Source organism: Hemitrygon akajei, chromosome 2 (genome assembly GCF_048418815.1).
Source record: "Hemitrygon akajei chromosome 2, sHemAka1.3, whole genome shotgun sequence".
NCBI classification, from domain to species: domain Eukaryota; kingdom Metazoa; phylum Chordata; class Chondrichthyes; order Myliobatiformes; family Dasyatidae; genus Hemitrygon; species Hemitrygon akajei.
In genome coordinates this window covers 71,381,801-71,404,913 of record NC_133125.1, presented here as the reverse complement: position 1 = coordinate 71,404,913, position 23,113 = coordinate 71,381,801, and the positions used below count along the sequence as shown (strand labels likewise).

The 23,113-nt window shown below is 43.7% G+C and overlaps 1 protein-coding gene across 10 annotated transcripts in view; it reads left to right on the top strand.

Annotated features, from left to right (window-relative positions):
• Positions 1-502: 502 nt before the first annotated feature.
• Positions 503-23,113, top strand: part of LOC140713961 (A disintegrin and metalloproteinase with thrombospondin motifs 3-like) — a 420,377-nt gene continuing 397,766 nt past the window's right edge. For 2 of the 10 annotated variants that reach the window (XM_073024666.1, XM_073024669.1), the window contains exons 1-3: positions 514-888; positions 4,557-4,584; positions 5,132-5,517. In XM_073024666.1, coding sequence (XP_072880767.1) covers positions 784-888; positions 4,557-4,584; positions 5,132-5,517 — 519 coding nt within the window. In that variant the 5' untranslated portion in view covers positions 514-783. Of the gene's footprint in view, positions 889-4,556; positions 4,585-5,131; positions 5,518-23,113 lie in introns of all 10 variants that reach the window. The other 8 variants (XM_073024672.1, XM_073024677.1, XR_012095817.1 and 5 more) reach the window with 7 other exon arrangements.

Here is a 23,113-nt window from a genome sequence, read left to right as displayed (position 1 = left end):
GTTTAATGCTGCATTTCAAAAGGCAATGCCTCAAACGAGTAAAGTTGTTGGAAATAGAAGTGAGTGATACACACTATATGTTTCATGTTGTCAGGATTCAGCAAGACTTTTCACAAGGTCCAACCTGATCAGCTGGTCAAAATCATAAAAGCCCATGAGATCTCCAAGAAAGTGTTAAATTGGAGCCAAAAATAGAAGTAAAAATGTTCGGAGTTCTCCTCAGAATTTCCAGCAATTTACAACGCTATCGTTCTCTGATCACACCTCAGGTTATTACTCAGTCCTGTTTCTATACTTGTAACCGTTAACTTTTGCGACTATACCTCCTCTATAAAATGCTTTGGGACTTTCTGAAGTCGTGGATGGTACGATGTAAATGTTGCAATCCCCATCATAGTTGTTGCTTCAGTCTGTTTTGTCACGATTTGCTGAACGTTAAGTTTTTATTCTGAGAACGTTCCTAGTTGACAAGGGTGGGGGTGGATCTTCCCGAATGCAGCCAGCGATCCGTATCGAGCGTCTCTGAATAAAGTTTGTCTCTGCAGCTCGGTGTAGGCATGCGGTTACACTGGAGGCGGTGACGTCAAGCTACTTGCAGTTTATTACCCGGGACCGGGGGCAGGAGTCAGTATATGTGGGGCACGCTTTCTCCACTCCCTTCGAGGTTGCCAGCTCCTCACACACCAACTCGAGAGCCGCAGTCATACTACCCCCAGGGATCGCTTTCTCCCGAGACGTCCACAGTTAAAGGTTCCAGGGATCGGCGATGGTTCTTCTGTCACTATGGCTGGTAACTGGGATACTCGTGTGGACTTTAACTGCAGCGGTGTGTGTAAGTTAATCACTTCTTACAGGATCTTTGTGTGGACTTTAACTGCAGCGGTGCGTGTAAGTTAATCACTTCTTACAGGATCTTTGAGTTGTGGACTCAGTGACAATTTAATATTTTCTCGGATATTTCGTGCAGATTTATTTCATGGATGACAAAACGGAGAGTTCTGGGAGCCTAGATTAATTTAGGAAGCGTTTCTATTCTGGTTTTCTGGCATTTTTCTGTATCGCATTTGAAGAATTCTGAAACACTAAGGATGGCGGTTTAAATGTTCTAAAGCGTGCGGTAAAACATTTCGGAGTGCACCGGTTTTGAGGTGTTTCAGGCAGCCTAACTGGAGTGCAAAATGTGGGAACATGGGTTGAAATTAATTATGTGGTGTTCCGAAAGAGTTTTACTAACGACCCACGCAAGAGGACGGATGGAATGAAAAGGGACGGAAGGCCCGGGGTGTTGATTTTGTTTTGTTCGAGACACAGAAGGTGAGGATGTAATTACTGGTGCCCTCGGCACTTAATTGTATTCATAAATGGCAGGAGAATTGCGGATATACTCGATTTTTTTAAAACCTAAATTTGTCGATGAAACTGAAGTTAGACGGCACAGGAAGTTGTGTTGTTGGGGGCAGAAGGCTGTACAGCTCCTGTGACAGATTTTCTGGAAGCAGACAGGCCGCCCACCTCTATCTATCTCATTGGCTGTTGTGGTGTTGTCAGTAAAGAATTTTTGTAGCTGAAGTGAGTTGGAAGAACTGGAGCAGGTGGAGTTCAAAAGGAGATTTGAGGTCATCAACAACTTTGAAAGGTAAATGTGTTTTCTTTGGCTAAATGTGGTAAAGTTCGGTCTGAGCGGAGCCTAAGCTTCAACCATCATATCCAGTTAATGGACTCATTCGCACAGTAAGTAGATGCACCAATGGAACATAGCAAGAGGCTGCACATCCTAAAGGAAACATTGTGTTTCGATGAGTTGCAGATATATCACAAAGAAAGAGTGAAAAAAGCAGGTGTGGAAGACAAACTGAGTTCCCCAACATATTGTTGCTCCAGGCTGATGTTCCAATTGGGGTGTTCAAGCTGATTTAATTTAATCAGTTAATAGATTCGAGAGGTGCTGGCAACAGTGGTAAAGGAGTCAAGAACAAGAGGATGTTTATAAAGAACTGTGGAATTCTCATTGCACTGAGAATTCTGCTGAGGTTGGTCACTGAACCACAACTAGATGCTAGAACAGGTGATGAGAGGAGCGATGATCTGGCATGCTCCAAGTCAAGATGGGCTACTCCTTATTTGAAGGGAATTCATTCTAATAGACTTTGTTCTCTGTGGTGTTTCTGGGAAAAGTTACTGTGCTCTTGCATATTTAAGTTAAGGATCCATCCACAACCTCACAGCCAAATTTTTGTTTTTTTCCTGTGTTTTGAGGAAAATGTGCAGAGGTCTTCATATTAACAATCTTGCTGGTTAGATTGTGAATTTGTAGGGGCTAAATTGGACTACTGGTTGCAACTTTTGTCAGAAGGATAAAATGTTTATAATTAGCCTTAGGAGTCAGGTTTATATGGTGTGTGTGTGTGTGTGTGTGTGTGTGTGTGTCTTTCATACATTTCAGAGGTATGCAAAGTTGTTATTTGGCATTGTTCATCTTGCATGGAGAAGTTTGCTGTTGAAGTGCTCACAGCTGCCCCTTACCCCACCACTTGGGTTGTATTGTTTATTATGAGCTGGAGTGTACGTTTTTGAAAGAAAACTGTTAGATCTTTGGAGGAAGAGCATTTTACAGAGATTGCTATGCTGGCGGATATATGGAACAGACAATGCTCTTTGGCTTAAATAGTCCATTGATGAAGTGTGTTGTTGTTGCTCTTGCATGATGGTGTTTGGGTGTAGGCTGAGGTCTCACAAGGAGGAAGGGTCTGTGGAAGAGGTCCATGGCTTCTAGACATGTTTTCTATATGTATGTTTGAGGAGCATTTCATTGGTGAGCTCTTAGTCCTTAATAGGGCATTGTATGATTTGTCAATGGCTTCAGTTTCTGTGCAGTGTTATTTGTAAGGATGGAGCTGGGTTGCCATCGTTATCCCCACAACTCTAACTCTAATGTTTCTTGATAATTCATTGTTGGTTATCAAGTAGGCTGGTGAAGCAGTTTCTGACAGGTGGGATTTGATGATATCATTGACCTTGGCTGAGGCCATTAAACATTTGGTAGTATTGCTGCCTTTTATTTGTGTTGTGGAAAAAGGTCCATTCATTGCCTATCCCTCACTGGCCTGTTTTTTTTAAAAAAAAAAGATGGTGAGCTGATACACCCTTTCAGTTGATGGTGGTTAGAGGGTCCAAGCCACCTTTACTTTCTCAGTGGTGAAGGAGATTTAGCAGGTACTCATTGAACTACTCCATTAACCACATAGAAGAGTTTTCACTGTCTTTGTTCCGCCATGTCCTGATGTAGGGTCTCAAGCTGAACCATGAGTTTTCACCTTTTGTGAAACCATTGGTGCTGATTGATCCAGAGTTCTTGCAGCATTTTGTCTATTTTTTTTCTCTCACTTCCAGCATCAACACTCTCATTTGTATCAGTCATACTCTGTCAGGCTTTAAAAAAAAACTTATGGAATGATTTCTATAATGGGAAGAATGGGCTGAAGATGGAATTTAATGCAGACAAGTGTGGAGAATTGGACTAAGGGAGGACTAACGAGGGTAGGACTTGCACAGTGAACGGTGGGGCACTGAGGAGTGTGGTAGAATAAAAGGACCTGGGAATACAGGTCCATAATTCATAGAAAGTGGTGTCACAGGTGGATAAGAAAGCTTTTGGCACACTGACCTGAGCAGTATAGATAGGGTAAATGCAAGCTGACTTTTCCCACTGAGGTTGGGTGACACTAGAAGCAGAGGTCATTGGTGAGGGTGAAAGATGAAATATTTAAGGGGAACACAAGGGGGAACTTCTTCACTCAGATTTGAGAGTGGAATGAGCTGCCAGCTGAACTAGTCGATGCAGGTTCGATTTAAACATTTAAGAGAAATTTGGATAGGAGTGGTTTGGTCTGGGTTCAGATTGATGGGACTAGGCAGAATTGTAGTTTGGCAAGGTCTAGATGGCCCAAAGGACCTGTTTCTGTGCTGTAATTTATAATTCTTGAAGCAAGAGCAAGTCAGATGGCTTAGCTGGGACCAATGCTGTTATTTATAACTTGTCAATATGCACTGGTGTGACAGGCAGCTCTGTTAGCATAGGTTAGTGTTGAAATGATAACCATATGTTGCATTAATTAAACTTCATGAGTTGTGTGTTTATTTTTTAATTATTATTATTGGAATACAGTACGGAACAGGTCCTCTAGCCCTTCAAGCCACACCGCCCAGGGATCTGCCGATTTAATGCCAGTCTAATCATGGGACAATTTACAATGACCAATTAACTGACCAACCGGACTGTTGAAGGAAGCTGGATCACCCAGAGGAAACCTACACAGTCAAGGGAGAATGTACCAACTCCTTACAACTCCTGTATTATAAAGCGTTGTGTTAATCACTATGTGAACCAGTTGTATAAATTGTACACCTTAATTTCAAAGCACATAAATTTGCATTAACCAATTTCCTCTCTTTAGACACTTCTGGTTGATTTCATGGGGAAGCTTGAATATATAACAATGCAAAGCCTCAGCTTTTCTTCACAAGTCTGATATTTTGCTTTTTTTTTATTCCTGCAGGCTGAATCCGAAGTTACTAAGAGCAGAGGTGGGTATGTTGTAATTTCACTGCCCCTTCTCCTGGAAGATAAAAAGCTGAACAAATAAGGAGGATGACATTGGTTTATCATTTAGTGACTGACTGGGAGCGAGACTCATTTGACAGGATGGAAAGATAGGAATCTTTCCTTGGTGGAGATGGAGTGACTGAAGATGCTGGAAATACTAAACAGGTCAAGCCACATCTGTGGGGACAGAAATAGAGTCAATGTTTCAGGTTGTCAGAATTGGGAGGAAGATGGAAGAGGCTTGCAGGATAAAGTCAGTGATCCTGGGGATAAACAAGGTTATCTGATGAACGAGGAAGTGGGAGCAGTTGGAGAGTGAAAGTATAAACAGAACAGGCAAATGAAAGAGGGAATGTGAACTGCACAGGAGGAGGAATGCCCAGCATGTCAGACTGGATTTGCTCTTCACTCCCAATGAAAAGAACTAAAAATGAAGGAAGTAAGCAATGATCTGAGTTAATTTCATAGAAGGATGACTGTGACAAAGAAATCTATCTACTAATTCTTGTCTTTTGGTTTTTATTGCAGAGTTTTTGCAGAGGTTTGGTGCTCTGGGTCAGGACTATGGGCTAGTGACTCCACTCAGAACAGACTCCCAGGGCCACTTTGTGTCTCACCTGGTGTCAGGCCCTGCAGCTCGGAGGAAAAGGCAGAGTGGTCCTGAGTCCTGGTCTGCATCTTCTGGGGAAGCTCAAGTCAAGACCCACCCTCTCTTCTTCAATGTCACAGTGTTTGGTTTGAACTGGCAGTTGAGACTGGAGCCCAGCCGCCGGTTGCTGGCCCCAGGAGCTGTGGTGGAGTGGCAGGAAGATGGACAGAACCGTATAGAGACACTGGATGGGAACTGTATCTACAATGGGGGCATCAGCCATGTCTCTGGAGCCACCGTGGCCATTAGCAACTGTGATGGACTGGTAAGTCATTTGAGTTTTTTTTTTGAAGAGATTGAGGGCAGGTGGCCTACTTAGACTTTAGCAAGGTTAAACTGGAAGGTGAGAACAGAGATTCAAGGTGAGCTAGCTAACGGGACACAAAATTGGCATGGTGGAAGGAAACAGGATGGTAGTGAAAGATTGTTTTTCAGATTGGAGGCCTCTGATCAACAGAATTCCATAGGGATTGGTGCTGGGTCTATTGCTCTTTGTCATGTATGTTAGCAGTTTGGATCGGAGTGTAGTTTGTGGGTGATGTCAACATTGTTGGTGAGGTGGACAGTGAAGGAGGTAGTCTAAGGTTAGAACAAGATCTAGGTCAACCGGAAAAGTGGGCAAAGCAATTGCAGATGGAATATAACTTGAACAAGTGCAACATGTTGCAATTTGGCAAATCAAATGAGGGCAGCACATTCGAGTAAATGGCAGGGCCCTGTGGAGTGCTGTAGAGAGGGCCAAACAGGTAGATGAGGCGGTGAAAGGATTATGGGGAATACTTGTCCACACCTGATGGGGCATGTATTCAAGAGTTGTGATATCATCTTGTGTCATTGCAGGACATCCCTGTAACTATCTGGAATTTTGTGCACATTGTTGCTAGATTAAGCTAGAGAGAGTGCAGGAAAGATTCACAAGGATTTTCCTAGGACCGGGAAGGTTCATGTTATGAGGACGGTCTTAAAATTTTTTCCCCTGGATCATTGGAGGTTGAGGGGTATATAAAGTCATGAGGGGTGTAGATAACATGAGTGGTCATAGTTCTTTTCAGGGTTGTGGAGGCTGAAAGTAGAGACAGATTCAGGTTTAATACCATTGGCATGTGCCATGGAATTTGCTGTTTTGTGGAAGCAATACATTGCAATACATAATAATGAAATTATTCATGGGATGGCTTTGTAAATATGCTGTACTGTATCTGCTCTATGATATGCTGTGCTACTTTGTAAAATAAGAATAAATAAAAAAATTTGAATTACAGGGAAAAAAAAGTAGTGCAAGCAGAGAAGGGGAAATATGAGGTGTTGTTTGTGGGTACATTGTTCATTCAAGAATCTGGTGGAGGGGAAGAAGCTGTTCCTGAAATGTTGAGTGTGGCTTCAGACTGCTCTATCTCCACATTGATGGTTTCAGTGAGAAGAGGGCAAGTCCTGGGTGATGGGGGTCCTTAATGATGGGTGCTGCCTTTTTGAGACATTGTCATTTAAAGGTATTTTTAATGCTTGTGAGGCTACTGCCATGTCATTCAAAGATGCTTAAAAATGTATACCTATATACCATGGTGAGCATTCTAGTTAGTGGTACCACTGTTCAGTATGGAGGGGCCACTGCACAGGATTAGAAAAAGCAGCAGAATATTGTAAACAGCCAACTACATCAATGACATAGGTACAGTATAAGGTGAAGGGTAACATTTAAAGGAGATCCCAGAAAGGAGTTTTCCCACACAGGTTAGTGACCATGCGGAATGAGTTTCTCGAAGTGGTAAAGACAGGTAAATTTACAATGTGTAAAATACTTACGGGCAAGTTGAGAGATTGGAAAGGTTTAGGTGGCTATTGGCACAACGTTAGCAAATGGGGCTAGTTCAAAAAAGAGCTCTAATCAGCATGGGCAAATCAGTGCAAAAGGGCAAGTTTCCATACAATATAACTCCATGACTGAATAGCTGAGGTAGCATGGGAGGGGTTCAGAGGAAATCTGCAGAGTCTAATTGCGGCTATAACAGCATCACTAGAAGTATCAGGGATAGTTACTTAGGTATCCATCTGGCCATGATCATGGAGAAAAGGTGAAGAATTAGGAATTAAAAGGATGAACTGGCGAATGTGCAGAACTTAATATAATATTGATGCTATAGAGTTGGAAGTGTTTTTTTTACTAAGAGTTACAAGGGAGCAGAAACAATCTGCAGTGAATTAATGGTTTGTATTTAAGAATCTGCACAAGGAGGAGTGGCTCAAGGCAATAATGACTGACCCAGAAATTGGTGGTGGCTACAGAGAAACGGTATTGTTTAGTTCAAAACAAGCTTAGCCCATAAAAGGGCAAGACGTTACATATTTCCGGGTTTCTCAGCCTCTGAAAATTCAACATCTGACATTTTAGTGGGCTTGTTTTGTTACGGCCATAACTTCTCCCCCAAGTGATGTCTAAATCCAGTGTGATTTTTCTTTTCAACCCAAGGAAGAGCAACCTTTTTCCTTGCGGACATCTGTGGTTTCTCTGCATTTGTCACCATATACAACCCTGAGATTCAATTTTCTGCAGGCATACTTAGCAAATCTAGAACAGTAACTATAAATGACAACAAACTGTGTAAATGCAAATATAAAAAATAGCAATAAATAATGAGCATGAAATAACAAGAGACCATCAATTGTGGAACACCTGAAACAGAATGAATGTAGTTGTTTCTTTTTGTTCAGGAGCCTGATGGCTGAGGGGTAGTAACTGTTCTCGAACCTGATGGTGAACCTGTACCTTCTACCTGATGGCAGCAGTGAGAAAAGAGCATGGCCTGTGTAGTGAGGATCTCTGATGATGTATGCTGCTTTTCTCTGGCAATGTTTCAAGTAGATGTGCTCAGTGATTGGGAGGGCTTTATCTGTGATGGTTGGGCCAAATATTCTACCCTTTGTAGAATTTTCTGCTCAGAGGTATTGGTGTTCCCATGCTAGGCCGTAATACAGCCAGTCAGTACACTTTTCACATCTATAGAAGTTTGCCAAGGTTTTTGATGACATGCTGAATCTCCGCAGACTCCTGAGGAAGCTGAGGTGCTGTTGTGCTTTCTTCACAATTACATGTTTATGATGTGTCTGGGACAGATTCTCTGAGATGGTGACGCCGAGGAATTTAAAGTCACTGACCCTCTCCACCTTTGCTCCTCCGATGAGTACTGGCTCATGGACCTTCGGTTTGTGTTTCCTGAAGTCCATAATCTGGTCTCATTGGCATTCCAGAAGTTCTCCCTCTTGGGATCCTGCCCCAACCTGCTTTTCACAATCTATGTGCATATTGAAATGACTATTGTAACATTGTCCTTTTGACAGGTGTTTCTATCTCTGTTGTCATCTTTGCTACTGTTCAGAGGTCTGTATACAACTCCCATCAGAGTCTTTTAACCTTGCAGTTTCTTAGCTCTACCCATAACAATTCAACACCTTAAGGTTCAAAGGTACTATTTAATGTTAGAGAAATGTATACAGTATGTATCCTGAAATGCTTTATCTTCGCAACCATCCACAAAAACCGAGGAGTGCCCCAAGGAATGAATGACAGTTAAATGTTAGAACCCCAGTGTACCCCCCCCAACTCTCCCCTCCTGTGCATATGCGGCAGCAACAATCCCCCCTCCCCCCACCAGCAAAAAAATGTATTGACACCACCACCGAGCACTCAAGTGTGAGCAAAGCAATACCAAAGACACAGATTTGCAGTTACCCCAAAGACTTCGCGTTTCACCCAGCATTCGACATACCGCAGGTTCTCTCTCTCTCTCTCTCTCTCTCTCTCTCTCTCTCTCTCTCTCTCTCTCTCTCTCTCTCTCTCTCTCTCTCTCTCTCCCCTCTCTCTCCCCTCTCTCTCCCCTCTCTCTCCCCTCTCTCTCCCCCCCTCTCTCCCCCCCTCTCTCCCCCCCTCTCTCCCCCCCTCTCTCCCCCCCTCTCTCCCCCCCTCTCTCCCCCCCTCTCTCCCCCCCTCTCTCCCCCCCTCTCTCCCCCCCTCTCTCCCCCCCTCTCTCCCCCCCTCTCTCCCCCCCTCTCTCCCCCCCTCCCTCCCCCTCCCCCTCCCCCTCCCCCTCCCCCTCCCCCTCTCCCCCCCCCCTCTCTCTCTCTCTCTCTCTCTCCCCCCCTAACAAGGGAGAAAGAGGTGTCTCCATTTTCCCAGTGAGTGGGGAGACATAACAAACAACTCACTGGTTTACAGTGTTAGAAGTCTGTTATGTTGCTTTTTTTGAGCTGTGCGCTTGAAGCTCACAAAGATCCCAGGTCTCTAGGCACACAGCTGCAGATATCCTGACTCCCCCGATGACACAAGATTATGAGAGGCATAGATAGGGTGGATAGCCAGTACCTGTTTCCCAGGGCACCAATAGCAAACACCAGAGGGCATATATACAAAGTTAAGGGAGGGAAGTTTAGGGGAGACATCAGGGACAAGATTTTTACACAGAGGGTTGTGGGTGCCTGGAATGACTTGCCAGGGATGGTGGTGGAGGCTAAAACATTAGGGGTATTTGAGAGCCTCTTGGACAAGCACATGGATGAAAGAAAAATAGAGGGTTATGGGGTAGTGTGGGTTCAGTACTTTTTTTAAAGGAATATATGGGTCAGCACAACATCGAGGGCTGAAGGGCCTGTCATGTGCTGTAGTATTCTAGTGTCTAGTGACACATGGGTCTCCTGTCGTGACACCGACCCTCGATCTGCCTGTCTCCAGAGCCCCGAGATCCTAGGCTTCTGAATTCGAGCCGGACTCTTAGGCCGAGCCTTTAGCGTGCTGAACAATGTCCCATTCCTGTTTTTTTTTTAAAAACCGTAGTCAGTATGTAACTAACTCCAGGTCAGGGTTTTCAAAATAACACTGAAAGGGAAAAATAGAAATTAAAGATGGAAATAGAGCTGTTTCCAAAGATGCAAGCAAAGGAGTCACCGTTGGGCACCATTAACCCTCCTACCACTCCTCCGACCCCATGTCAATTCTTTCAAATTTCATTTTTAACCAACAGCCACCCCACACCCTCTGCCTACCTGCTTATCTTTTGATGCAATGTGTATCCACAAGGTTGTTATAGCCGGGAGTGGCAATGCATTACCTATTAAATGCTCGCAATGGTGTGTGTCTCAAATAGCCTCTGATAACCAACTCAAGCTCCTGGCCTTTGCGTGCCTTAGCTGTTAAACCTGGCAGAACAGTTTGTACTGAATGGGCAAAGGGGCAAAGGCAAGTGGGTTACTGACACCTTCAAAGCAGTTGCTTTGGGCAGATGAGGCTCGTCAGGTGGTTGGCAGCTCATCTAGGAGAAGGAAAACTCTGATCTCAAACCTCCACTGCCTTGTGGCTATACCCACTCATGGGGAATGAGTAAATCCCGAGGTGGGTGGGGGGAATCTGGAGCTGGAGTCCCTAAGGCTGTCCTGTGTTGAGTTCAAGACTGACTGGCAACTTCTGTGCTGCTGCTGGTATCAAACTCTATCAGTCTCTGCTGTTCCTTTGGGTTCATCAGATGTGTGGAGGGGGAGCCTGCTACGTGGGCAATAGCTTGCTCTCCATATCATACTGCCCTGGCTTGTTAGGACCCTGACTGACAGAGGCCTCACTAGTATCCTCGAATATTAAGCTCCCAGGTATAATCTTCTTTCAGCCATGATTCCGAGATGCACACAACATAATACATGCCAATCTGCAATTGTTCACAAGTTTGTTTACCTTATTGCGTTATACATGCATTTAAATATAACACCTTCAGCTCAGTACTTAGCACCTTTTTTGTTTATGACTCCCTTTTTACATTGCACCACCCTGTTGACTGCAAATTTGCTCTATTACAAGCCTCTCCTTGCTAGTGTCGTGGTTTCTCGTGCCCCACAAACGACCAGGAGACGCAGAAGATTCTTCAAGAAGTATTAAACTTTAATTTGCAAATCAAAGCTGAGACAGTCATTGAGCTAGTCGCTGATTGCCCACCAATCCTTGGACATAGCATTTGTTATAGCAATCTCCTGGTTTAGTTGCATTAGCATATGCAATCGGTCTATAGTTGCGTATCACAAGTACATCCACCACTATTGTTTCTACCCATTGACTTAATCATGTTCTAATCTACATCCTTAGCTACCTCTCATTAACACACCATTGTCTTCTACATTCTTAAAATTTCATTCTCCTACTAAATTGGGTACATGCATAGCAAATAGCAAACTCAAAGCTGACTTCATAGTTTTGGTTACGCAGCAAACAATGCAACTTTGTACTAACCAAACTGCAACCAGTACTAGCAGTCTCACTACACACTGCCTTTGTTTGCAAACTAACTGCCCCATCCTTAGCCCTATCACGTTGGTTCCCAGCAGCCAGCCAAGTTAGTTTTCACCTGTATATATGTGACGTATGTGTATATACACAGTATATGACAACCAACAAAGTTCTCAGCATTTATCCATCTGGTATATCACTGGATCCAAATTTCCAGTCAGAGAAACACCTGTTCACTGCTAGTGTTGTGGTTTCTCGTGCCCCACAAATGACCAAGAGACGCAGAAGATTCTTCAAGAAGTATTAAACTTTAATTTGCAAATCAAAGCTGAGACAGTCATTGAGCTAGTCGCTGATTGCCCACCGATCCTTGGACATAGCATTTTTTATAGCAATCTCCTGGTTTAGTTGCATTAGCATATCCAATCGGTCTATGGTTGCGTATCACAAGTACATCCGCCACTGTTGTTTCTACCCATTGACTTAATCATGTTCTAATCTACATCTCTTGGCTACCTCATTAATACACCATTGTCTTCTACATTCTTAAGATTTCATTCTCCTACTAAATTGGGTACATGCATAGCAAATAGCAAACTCAGACTACATAATCTACATCTCTTAGCTTCCTCTTATTAACACACCATTGTCTTCTACATTCTTAAGATTTCATTCTCTAGCAAATAGCAAGTTCAAAGCTGACTACATAGTTTCGGTTACACAGCAAACAATTTCAACTTTTATACTCCAATATACCCTCCCTTTGAGACCCAGAGGGTCTCACACAGAGAAAGAAGACTAAGAGTCTGAGCACAAAAGCCCCAATAAACTCAAGCACTTATTCCCAAATCTCGGGTTAAACTATAATTTTCTGCGCCAAGACCTCAAAGTATTCTCTCCCTGTTACCCTGGGCCGCTGAGCCAAAAACCTGTCCCTCTGTACCTGAGACAGGGAAAAAGACTCAGAAGCCCTTACAATCTACTCCCACACTGTCGTTTTGCTCTTGTTCATCCTGCAGGTGTTGTAGGCTGTAACGATACATTTTCGGTGTTTCTTTCTTCACTAAGCTTGCTTCAGTAATTGCCACGAGCATCGGAAATTGTTTGCAGCACGCACTACAAGAGACTTGAGACAAGGAAGAAAACAGCACAGCACAAGCGCACAGCTCAACAATACAATACTGACAGTTATTGCTATTTTAGTCAGCCATGCTCCCCATCCTCCGAGTCTACTTTCTAACCAGTCAAATAACTGATGTCCGAACCCTGCATTCTGTGCGCGTACCTCACACTGTGACAAGACAAAGTCCACTGAAGCCTGTAAATAAGGTGACCAAAAACCATCCGTCTTTATTTTCTTTATCACTTCCCCCCCCTTGCACAATGGTCAATCCCATGCGCTTCTGAAATCAGAATCGTCAGTAGAGGGGTGGGCGCTACAAACAAATCGTCTTCCAAGCCTTCCGGGTTCTGCTTGGCTCCCCTTCGTCTCCACATTGTCTGTTCTGCCAAAGTTGCCTTACCTTGTATTTCAATTAGGTCCTCTACCTCAGGTTCTGAAGCTAGGCTTACCTGGGGGGCAATGACAGCTGATGTACATCCAGATGCTTTTCTGGCTGCCTCGTCCGCAGCTTGATTTCCCTTTGTTATTATATCATTTCCCTTTTTATGTGCCTGGCATTTTACTATAGCCAATGCTTTAGGTTTCATTATGGCTTTTATTAAGTCTAGAATTTGCTGACAATGTTGTATGGGATCTCCACTAATTTTTTTAAAACCTCTCTGCTTCCACACTACCCCGAACAAATGGCATACTCCGTGAGCATATGCCGAATCAGTATAGATGTCTACTTTCTCCCCTTCCATCATTTCACACGCAGCTGTCAGAGCTTTGATTTCCGCTAGTTGGGCGGAACACGGTTGGGGACAGGACTCCATCCTAATAATCTTATAGCTCGACTGATCCTGCTGCACTACTGAGAACCCTGCATGATTTCCATCATAATCCCTATAACAAGAGCCATCTGCGAACAGAACCTTTTTATCTGCATCCTCTAGTGGTTCTGACCGTAAATCTGCTCTCAATTTGGCAAATGCCATCGTCTTCCCTACACAATCATGGGGTTCTCCTTCATAGCCCAAAGGGACAAAATCGGCTATATTACTGGTAGTGCATCTCTGTATAGTTATATCAGGAAATGTCAGGAGCATCTGATACGCTGCTATCCTGGCTGGCGTCAGCACAAATTTCCCTCTTTCCAGCAATTCTGCTACTTTGTGGTGTGTGTACAGAGTCACAAGATAGCCCAGGGTTACAGATGATGCCTTTCCATATGCATAGTACAGCGACGCCAATCCCTGATAACAGGGTGGATACCCCTGAGCCACCTCATCTAGTCTCGTACTGTAGTATGCTATTGGCTGCTTTGCTTTTCCTGTGCCTGTTTCCTGTGTTAGAACCGCTGTGACATAACCCTCCTGTCGGTTGGATACATACAAATGAAAAATCTTCTCGTAGTCAGGCAAAGCTAATGCTGGTGTTGACTGCAATTCCTGCTTAATAGTATTGAAAGCTATCTCCGCCTCTTCGTTCCACTGTCAGACGTTCTTCAAATTTGTATGTCCTGCTTCTTTCATTATCTTTCTCAAAGGTGCCACAATCTCAGCATATTCTCCTATCCAATCTGAGCTGTACCCTGCCAATCCCAAAAACGTCATCATCTGCCCTACAGTCTGGGGTTTTGGGGCCTTAGTTATTGCTTCAATCTGATCTGGTGCTATCGCCTTCACTCCCTTGGATATTACCCTGCCTAAGTACGCCACTTGCTGCTTGCAAAATTGCAGTTTCTTTTTGGATACTTTATGTCCTCCATGCGCCAGCTTCTCTAACAGAGTTATAGTGTCCTGCTCACACTGTTCCTCGCTGTGGGAGCAAATCAACAGGTCATCCACATACTGTAACAATGTACTTTCCAATGGTATGCCCTCTAGGTCTGCCTTCAACACCTGATTAAAAACGTGTGGTGAATGTTTAAATCCTTGCAGCATTCTGGTATAGGTATACTGAGCACCTCTGTAAGTAAATGCAAACAGATACTGACATTGGTCGGCTAGAGGAATGCTGAAGAAAGCCGAACACAAATCAATCACTGAAAAGTAACTTGCTTCTGGTGGAACATTAGTCAAAAGCATGTGTGGGTTGGGGACTACCGCTGGCCAGTCCTCTACCACATCATTTACCGCTCGCAAATCATGCGCCAATCTCCACTTAGATTTATCTGCTTTTAAGACCGGCAGCAACGGGGTATTGCATGGACTGTTTGTTCTTTTAAGCACTCCTATTTCAAGCAACCCCTGCTTCTGCTTCTGGTCTTAGAGGGTATTGTGGTCTCCTGGGTGGAATTGCTCCCCTTTTCAGCCTTATTTCCACCGGACTAGCTGTTTTTATTTTCCCTATGTCCGTGTCATGCTGTGACCACAGAATAGATGGCAACTCATCTAACCTTCTATCTTTCTGCTGGCCTCTTTCCTTTCCTATCAATGGCATATGTGGTTGGGGAGTTATTTCGACCTCTCTCACTGTCCCTACCATTATCTACACTTACCATTATTTTAATGCAATCGTTGTCTTCTGATATCCACACCTCCAGCGTGATTTTCCTCCACACTGTTACGGTTTCAGCACTCTTAACTAAGGGTCCTAAGTCTTTAGACTGATATCCCTTGTTTACCAACAATGTTACGTGGGGCGCAGCCTCCGGTATCCTGTACCATTTTTCTAAAAAGGTGTTCCACTTAACTTGTAAAGCTGCCCCTTGCTTTTCAATTATCACAGCCTCCCCTTCCAGGTGCTGTTGGGTACATGCCTCCAGGTGCCATCTCTCCTCTAACTCCCTGTTCTGAGTCTCATCAAAAATCACTGTACAATGTAGCTCAGATTTGGGCATTACAGCCCTGGGTAATACAGCCTGCACGCCCTTTTTCCATTTTTCCCAGGTTTCCTGAATCTGATCTGCAATGTCTCCTATCCAAAAGAGATTAGCCTTCTTGTCTTCTCGCACTATCAATTGAGCCCCTGCTCTTTCCACACTCAGCCCATTTCTGGTGCATTCTAATTTTAATTCCAGTTTCAATAAGGCATCTCTGCCTAACAAATTAATCGGAGTTCCTTTAAATACTAGCACCGGCAAAACAATTCCTTTATTTCCCATTCTCAACTGCACTGGAGACGTGTACTGTGTCAACTGTGTTTTCCCCGAGAACCCTACCATCTTAATAAACTTTCCTGACATGGGAAAGTGAAGGGCATACTGTGGCTGTACACAAGTGTACGTGGCTCCAGTATCTATCATCATTGGTGTCAGTTGCCCTTCTAACATAACCTGAACAATGGGTTCCTCGTCTGCCTCCCTTGTTATCATTGGGTAATGTCCCTTCCCACTGGAGTTCTCGGGGCACCCCTAATACCTCGCATAGGGGTTCACAGGTCCGCTTGAGCCTGTGGGGGCTGGTCCTTGGCTAAACTTTATTTCCCTTCTTATCGGTTCCTGCTGGTGTGTGACAGGCCATGGTGTAAACGGACGATCTCTTCTCATGTGACCTGGCTGATTACATCCCCAACACAATCTCTCTACCTCTCTTTCCCCCTGTTTCCTCACTGGTCCCCTCTGCCCATAGCTCCTCTGTCCCCCTCCTTGGGACTTCCAGTCCTGTCTGGGCTGTTTGAATTTAGTCTGTTCCTGATAGGGCATTTGTGGGAATGCTCCTCCAAAGACGTTGATTATTGGCATGGGGTTTTCCGGCCCTTGTCTTACAGTATGATCGGTTCCTCCATATAGCGGTGCTTCATCCAGTTCGATGGCTGTACTCGGACTGGTGGTTGCTGGCAGCATCATTTTGCTTTTCTTTTTCCTTTTTGAGTTCTTTGAGCTGCATTTGTTTTAACTTTCTTTGCACCTCTTCCTGCTGCTCAGCCAACCTTCGTCTGTCTTTCCGGTATTTCTCAACCGCATGGACGACGTGGTCTCTAAATTCTTGTGGGGTCATTGACGTCAGCCCAACCACTTTTACTTGCGGAGGCATTGCATCCAAAATGCTGTCGGAACAGTGTGGTGATAAATAAGCTGTTTTCCACCTCTTGCTCAGTCTCCAGTCTCCACCTTTTCAACTAGTTTTCTACGTAGGCTGCTGGGTTTTCAGTGTCTCCCAGTGGATCCCCTTTTAAGGCTTTGGGGTCCACTTTGGGTGGGTAAAGCTTCCTGAGGGCCTGCCATACCCTCTGCCTCACTCTGTCAAACCCGTCTCCATCAGTTCTTGGGTCGTTCGAGTTTACTTTGCCAGCCATTTCCATTAGTTCGTTAAATTTGGAGGTTCCCATCAACCTTATCAATAGTGCCTTCAAATCTCCCATAGCCAATAATCGTCCTGCCATTTCTTCTTCAAAGGCTCTAATCCATTTCCCTGCTCCTTCATGTAGATTGGGCAGAGTGTTTTTCAGCCCTTCTAGGTCCTGGGATCCCCAAGGGATGTACTGCACTTGTCCTGATCCTTTAACTAACAACGGCATCATTCTTCCTCCTTCTTCCCACCTGCCCTGGCTCTCCTCCTCGCCTGACTCCCCATCTGTCTCTGGGTATGTCTTTATTGCCTCCCACACAAATTTCTCCGGGGTCCTCTTCTTCCCTCGGTCTCCCTGTGGAGTCCTTCCTTTCTGTCCTGATTCAATACTTGGTTGGCCCCTGGAGTATTTTTCGCATCTCCTCTGGCAATCCCCTCTCAGTAACTTATCTAGCTCTCTCTCTACTTCCGCAAGTCGCTTCCCTACCGCCTCCTTCTGCTCTTCTAGGCTTCTGCCTCCTACCTCTTCCCCACAAATTCTCACATCCTCTCTCTCTCCACTTAACTCTTGCTCCTCCAATGAGTCACCTTCTCTTTCTTCCTGTCCGTGTCTGTACACCTGTGGCAGGGACTCCTCATGATCCTTACTCGTGCTTGATTCCCTTCTCTCTTGTGTTTCTCCAAGACTCTCATCTCCTATCTTTTTTCCACTTCCTCTTGAATGCCTCATCTCTTCCTGCCCTGATGAGCCGCTTTCTTTTCTAGTCTGTTTATTTCTATGGTATAACCGATACTCCTCATACTCCTTTTCCTCTCTCAAGTATTTCATCCGTTCAATCTCTTCTTCCATTTCTCTCTTTGCCTGTTCCACCTTTATCCTTTCTGCCTGTATCTCCTTCCATATCGCCGCTTTTTCCTTCTCGTATTGTCTTCTTTCCTCCTCATGATCCCAAACTTGTACTTCTCCCTGCATGTTTACTGTTCCCGTCAGCAGGGGGCACTGCTTAGGGGTTCCTTCCTCATTATAGGGAGGGGGCTTTTCTGTTTCTTTCGCATCCGGGTATGGAGCTGAAGCCAGCTTCTCACTGTACCTTCCTCTCCCTCTAACAGGCTGTTTCTCCAGCACCTTAGTGTCTTCCTTGCTTGTAATCAATATTCTACCTGTCCTCCTCAGCCTTCCTCCGTTCTGAAGAGTTTTAGCACTTCCATTTCTCGTTCTCTTTTTTGCCCTCTTCTTAGATTTATCTTTTGGTTTGTAATTTTTAATTAGTCCCTCCATTTCTTCGCACAAGCTTACATCAAACGTTCCTTCTCTTGGCCACTTTGTGACCAGGTTTTTGGTTCTTTTTTCCCATTTTTCTGAAGTTTTTGTGATCTCATATTTATTTACCGGGATTTTTTTTTCCAGAATCTCTGCTGCCGTTCCTTTACCTGTCATGTTGTTCTCTCTTTTTAAGGTATTTCAGAGATTCACAGTTCTTTTACTGGATAATATTATTTACTCTAATTCTATGCCTAGTCTATCGACTATCTACTAGCGCTTTAAACTATATATTGGACTGTCCTTGTTTCCTATTCTGTTCTGCCCGTACAGATCTCTATTCAGAGCGGTACCCACAGAACTTGCTCTTTGCACCTCATCTATTCAGACCCTTATCTCTTAAGGCGGTATCCACGAGGATTTTCTCTATTTTCCCTTTCCCTGCCCATTCAGACCTTCGTTTTATACGAAGCGGTATCCACAGAGATTTACCAATACCACGTGGAATTTTTCTTAACTTCTTATTAACTTATTTGTACTTACCCTCACTGCAGTGTTCTTGATCAATCCTCTGAGCCTCCTGTTAACCCCCAATTCTGCCAGATTCTTTGGACCGGAGAGACCCTTTGGCAGTGGTTCCACACTTCTGAGACTCCCAAGACCTCCCCAAAACCAACAGAATTCTTAGTTCAAATTGTCGCAAAAAGCGCTTACCTTTTGTTTGGGTGCACCCTTAATTCTGTTAGCCTTGTGGGGGTCCCTAGAGGTCTGGGAAGCGTCCCCAATCTGCCGTTTCCTTTCTGCGGGTCTCTTTCCGGTCCTACCGCGGTCGCCAATTTTGTTGTGGTTTCTCGTGCCCCACAAACGACCAGGAGACGCAGAAGATTCTTCAAGAAGTATTAAACTTTAATTTGCAAATCAAAGCTGAGACAGTCATTGAGCTAGTCGCTGATTGCCCACAGATCCTTGGACATAGCATTTTTTTATAGTAATCTCCTGGTTTAGTTGCATTAGCATATCCAATCGGTCTATAGTTGCGTATCACAAGTACATCCGCCACTATTGTTTCTACCCATTGACTTAATCATGTTCTAATCTACATCTCTTAGCTACCTCTCATTAACACATCATTGTCTTCTACATTCTTAAGATTTCATTCTCCTACTAAATTGGGTACATGCATAGCAAATAGCAAACTCAGACTACATAATCTACATCTCTTAGCTTCCTCTTATTAACACACCATTGTCTTCTACATTCTTAAGATTTCATTCTCTAGCAAATAGCAAGTTCAAAGCTGACTACATAGTTTTGGTTACACAGCAAACAATTCAAATTTTATACTCCAATACTACCCTCTGCCTATTGTCACCTAGCCAATATTGGATCAAATTTGCCAATACATTTCAAATACCTTTTATCTTGTGGACCACCTATCATGCAGGAACTTGTCCAAAGCCTTATTAAAGTCCATGTAACACACATCCATAATTGTGCTTTCACCAATTTTCTTTGTTACCACTGTTGTCATATGATCTCCCCTCAGATTTGTGAGGCATGATCTCTCCCACAAAAAGCCATGCTGCCTGCTCTGGATCAGATCCTGCCTTTGCAAGTGAATGTGTACACTATGTTGTTCCTCAGAATATTTTCCAACAAGTTTCTGACTGCTGATGTAAGGCTCACATGCCTGCAGTTTCTAGACTTGTCTCAATTGCCCCCAAGGAAAGATGTGCATCCCTGTTCCCATGTTGAACAAGAAAACAGATCCGCCATTTTCCAGTCTCAATCATAAGATCACAAGAGACAGGAGCAGATTTGGGTCACTTGGCCCATCGAGTCTGCTCCTCCATTTTATCATGGCTGATTCATTGGGGCTGAGAGGGAAATCTCCTGCCTTCTTCCCAGAACTCTTCATGCCCTGACTAATCAAGTATCTGTCAACCTCTGCCTTAAATATACACAATGACTTGGCCTGTTGTAAGGAATTCCACATGTTCACCACATTCTGGCTGAAAAAAAATTCCTCCTTATCTCCATTCTAAAAGGACGTCCTTCTATTCTGAAGTTGTGTCTTCTGGTCTTGGACTCCCCACCATTGGAAGCATTCTCTTTACATCCACTCTTTCCAGGCCTTTCAATATTCAATAGGTTTCAATGAGATCCCCCTCATTCATCTAAATTCCAGTGAGTAAAGGCCCAGAACCATCAACCACTTTTCATAAGTTAAGTCTTTCAGTCCTGGAATGATTCCTGTGAGCCTTCTCTGAACCCTCTTTCTTCAGATAAGGGGTCCAAAACTGCTCATGATACTCCAAGTGAGGCATTAAGAGTACCTTTATTATACCTCAACATTACATCCTTGGTTTTGTATTCTTGACCTCTCAACATGAAAGCTAACATTGCATTTACCTTCCTCATCACCGACTCAATCTGCAAATTAACCTTTAGAGAATCCTACAAGATGACTCCCAAGACAGAGACCGTTCATCAGGCTGCCTGCCCTGCTGAGATCCTCCAGCACTTTGTACGTGTTCCATGGCCTCTTAACTTGTTAAGCAGTCTCATGTGTAGCACCTTGTCAAAGGTCTTCTGAAAATCCAAGTGCACAATATCTCCTTTGTCTATCCTGCTTGTTATTTCTTCAAAGAATTCCAACAGATTAGTCAGACGAGATTTTCCCTTGAGGATACGATGCTGACTACGGCCTATTTTATCATGTGCCTCTAAGTACCCAGAGACCTCATCCTTAATAATCAACTCCCATCATCTTCCCAATTGCTGAGGTCAGACTAACTTGCCTACAGTTTCCTTTCTTCTGCCTCTCTCCCCTCTTGAGGGACATTTTGAAGGAGTGACATTTTCAATTTTCCAGTCTTCTGAAACCATGGCAGAATCCATTGACTCCTGAAAGATCATTATTAATGCCTCCACAATCTCTTCCGCCACCTCTTTTAGAAGTTTGGGGCATAGACCATCTGTTCCAAGTGACTTATTTACCTTCAGACCTTTCAGTTTCATCAGCACCATTTATCTAGTAATGGCAATTTCACACACTTCTGCCCCCGACTCACTCGAACTTCAGGCATACTGCTGGTGTCTTCCACAGAGAAGACTGATGCAAAATACTTATTCAGTTCATCTGCCATTTCCTTGTCCCCTATTACTACCTCTCCAGCATTTTCCAGTGGTCCAATATTTACTTTTGCCTCCCTTTTTACTCTTTACATATATGAAGAAACTTCTGGTATCCTTAATATTATAGGCTAGCTTACCTCCACATTTATTCTTTACTCTCTTTATGGCTTTTTTAGTTTCCTTCAGTTACTTTTGAAAAGCTTCCCAATCATCTAATTTCCTACTAATGTTTGCTCTATTATATGCCCTCTCTTTTGCTTTTATGTTGGCTTTGATTTGCCTTGTCACCACAGTTGCATCGTCTGGCCTTTCTTTGGGATGGATCTACCCTGTGCCTTCCAAACAGCTGCCAGAAATTCCAGCCACAGCTTTTGTGCTGAGATCCAGTTGTGAGGTGCATAGATATCAGATGCTGTGCTTTTGCCATTCTGTGTAGGTTTCTCTTAATCTGGGAACACTTTCACTTCCCCTTAATGTGAACCAGACAAATGAAATGGTTATCGATTTCAGGAGAACCCGCACCCCTCAAACTCCTGGCAGTGCACATCACACACAACCTCTCTAGGCACTAGAGTCAGGAAAGCTCACCAATGCCTTTACTTCCTGAGGAGGCAGATCAGAGCTGGAATTTGCACATCTACAGATTATCAGTAGAGAGCATCCTACGAGCTGCATCACTGCTTGGTTCAGAACCTGCACACGACGGACAGGAAGTCTCTTCAATGGATGATCGAAACCGCCCAGTGCATCACTGGCACCAGCCTACCTGCTATTGAGGACATGTACACAGAAAAATGCTGGAAAAGGACCAGTAATATCATGAAGGATCCCACACATCTAGCTTAAGGACTGTTCGTCCCACTCCCATCAGAGAAGAGGCTACATAGCATCCACACCAGGACCAGCAAACTCAAAATCAGTGGCTTTGCTCAAGCAGTAAGACTGATCTACACTTCCATCCACTAAACCACAGCTATATAAATTCCTAATATCATTTATGGATGTGCAATCAATTTGTGTATATAAGCTATCTTTATTGTATGTAATTTAATATTGTTATTGTGTTCTTTGTTTTGTGCTGCATTGGATTCAGATGAACAAACTTTAATTTTTCTTGCACTTGCATACAGGAAATGACATTAATTTTACAGCATCTGTTTTTTTTGCATAGCATCACTCTCTGGAAAAGTCTTATTCTGATGCATCTTTTTGAAGATTGGCTGCCATGGTCACCTTGCACAGGGGAGCCTCATGATACTTCTTTGTAAACCTTATAATTACAGATTGCTGTTTATGGGATTTTAAAAGCAGCGTGAGGATGAAAGAATATGCTGTTTCAGTGATGTTTGAATGTTACAAAGCAATTAACCGCAGGGATCTTGGAATGAGGAATTTTGACTTTTTCACTGCATAAATGCCTGCTTTGTTTTCATAATGAATCCAAGTAGAATGCCATGCTTACTGAAAGGAACTTCGCTTGTATGCAACAAGTTAACATTGAATAGTTGCCCCATATAATGTCGGATTGGCAAATTTCTGTTGAATAAACTATGTTCCTAGACTCCCCACTATAGGAATATAATATTGTCTACTTAAAGCAATATCTGCTTATCCTAGTCACTGAATTTTGTGAATGTATAGTTTATGGGGTTTGTAGCACAGAGGATTACAAGCTGAAATTTAATTGTAAGGAATGGAATGTCCTGTTTAAGATTGAGAGCATCATGACCAATGCTTTATTTAACCACATTCTCCCAGTTTCTTCCCATAATGCCAATCATGAACATATTGGTTTCTGCCTTAAATATCAGAATCAGGTTCAATATCACTGGCACATGCTATGAAATTTGTTGTTTTGCGGCAGGA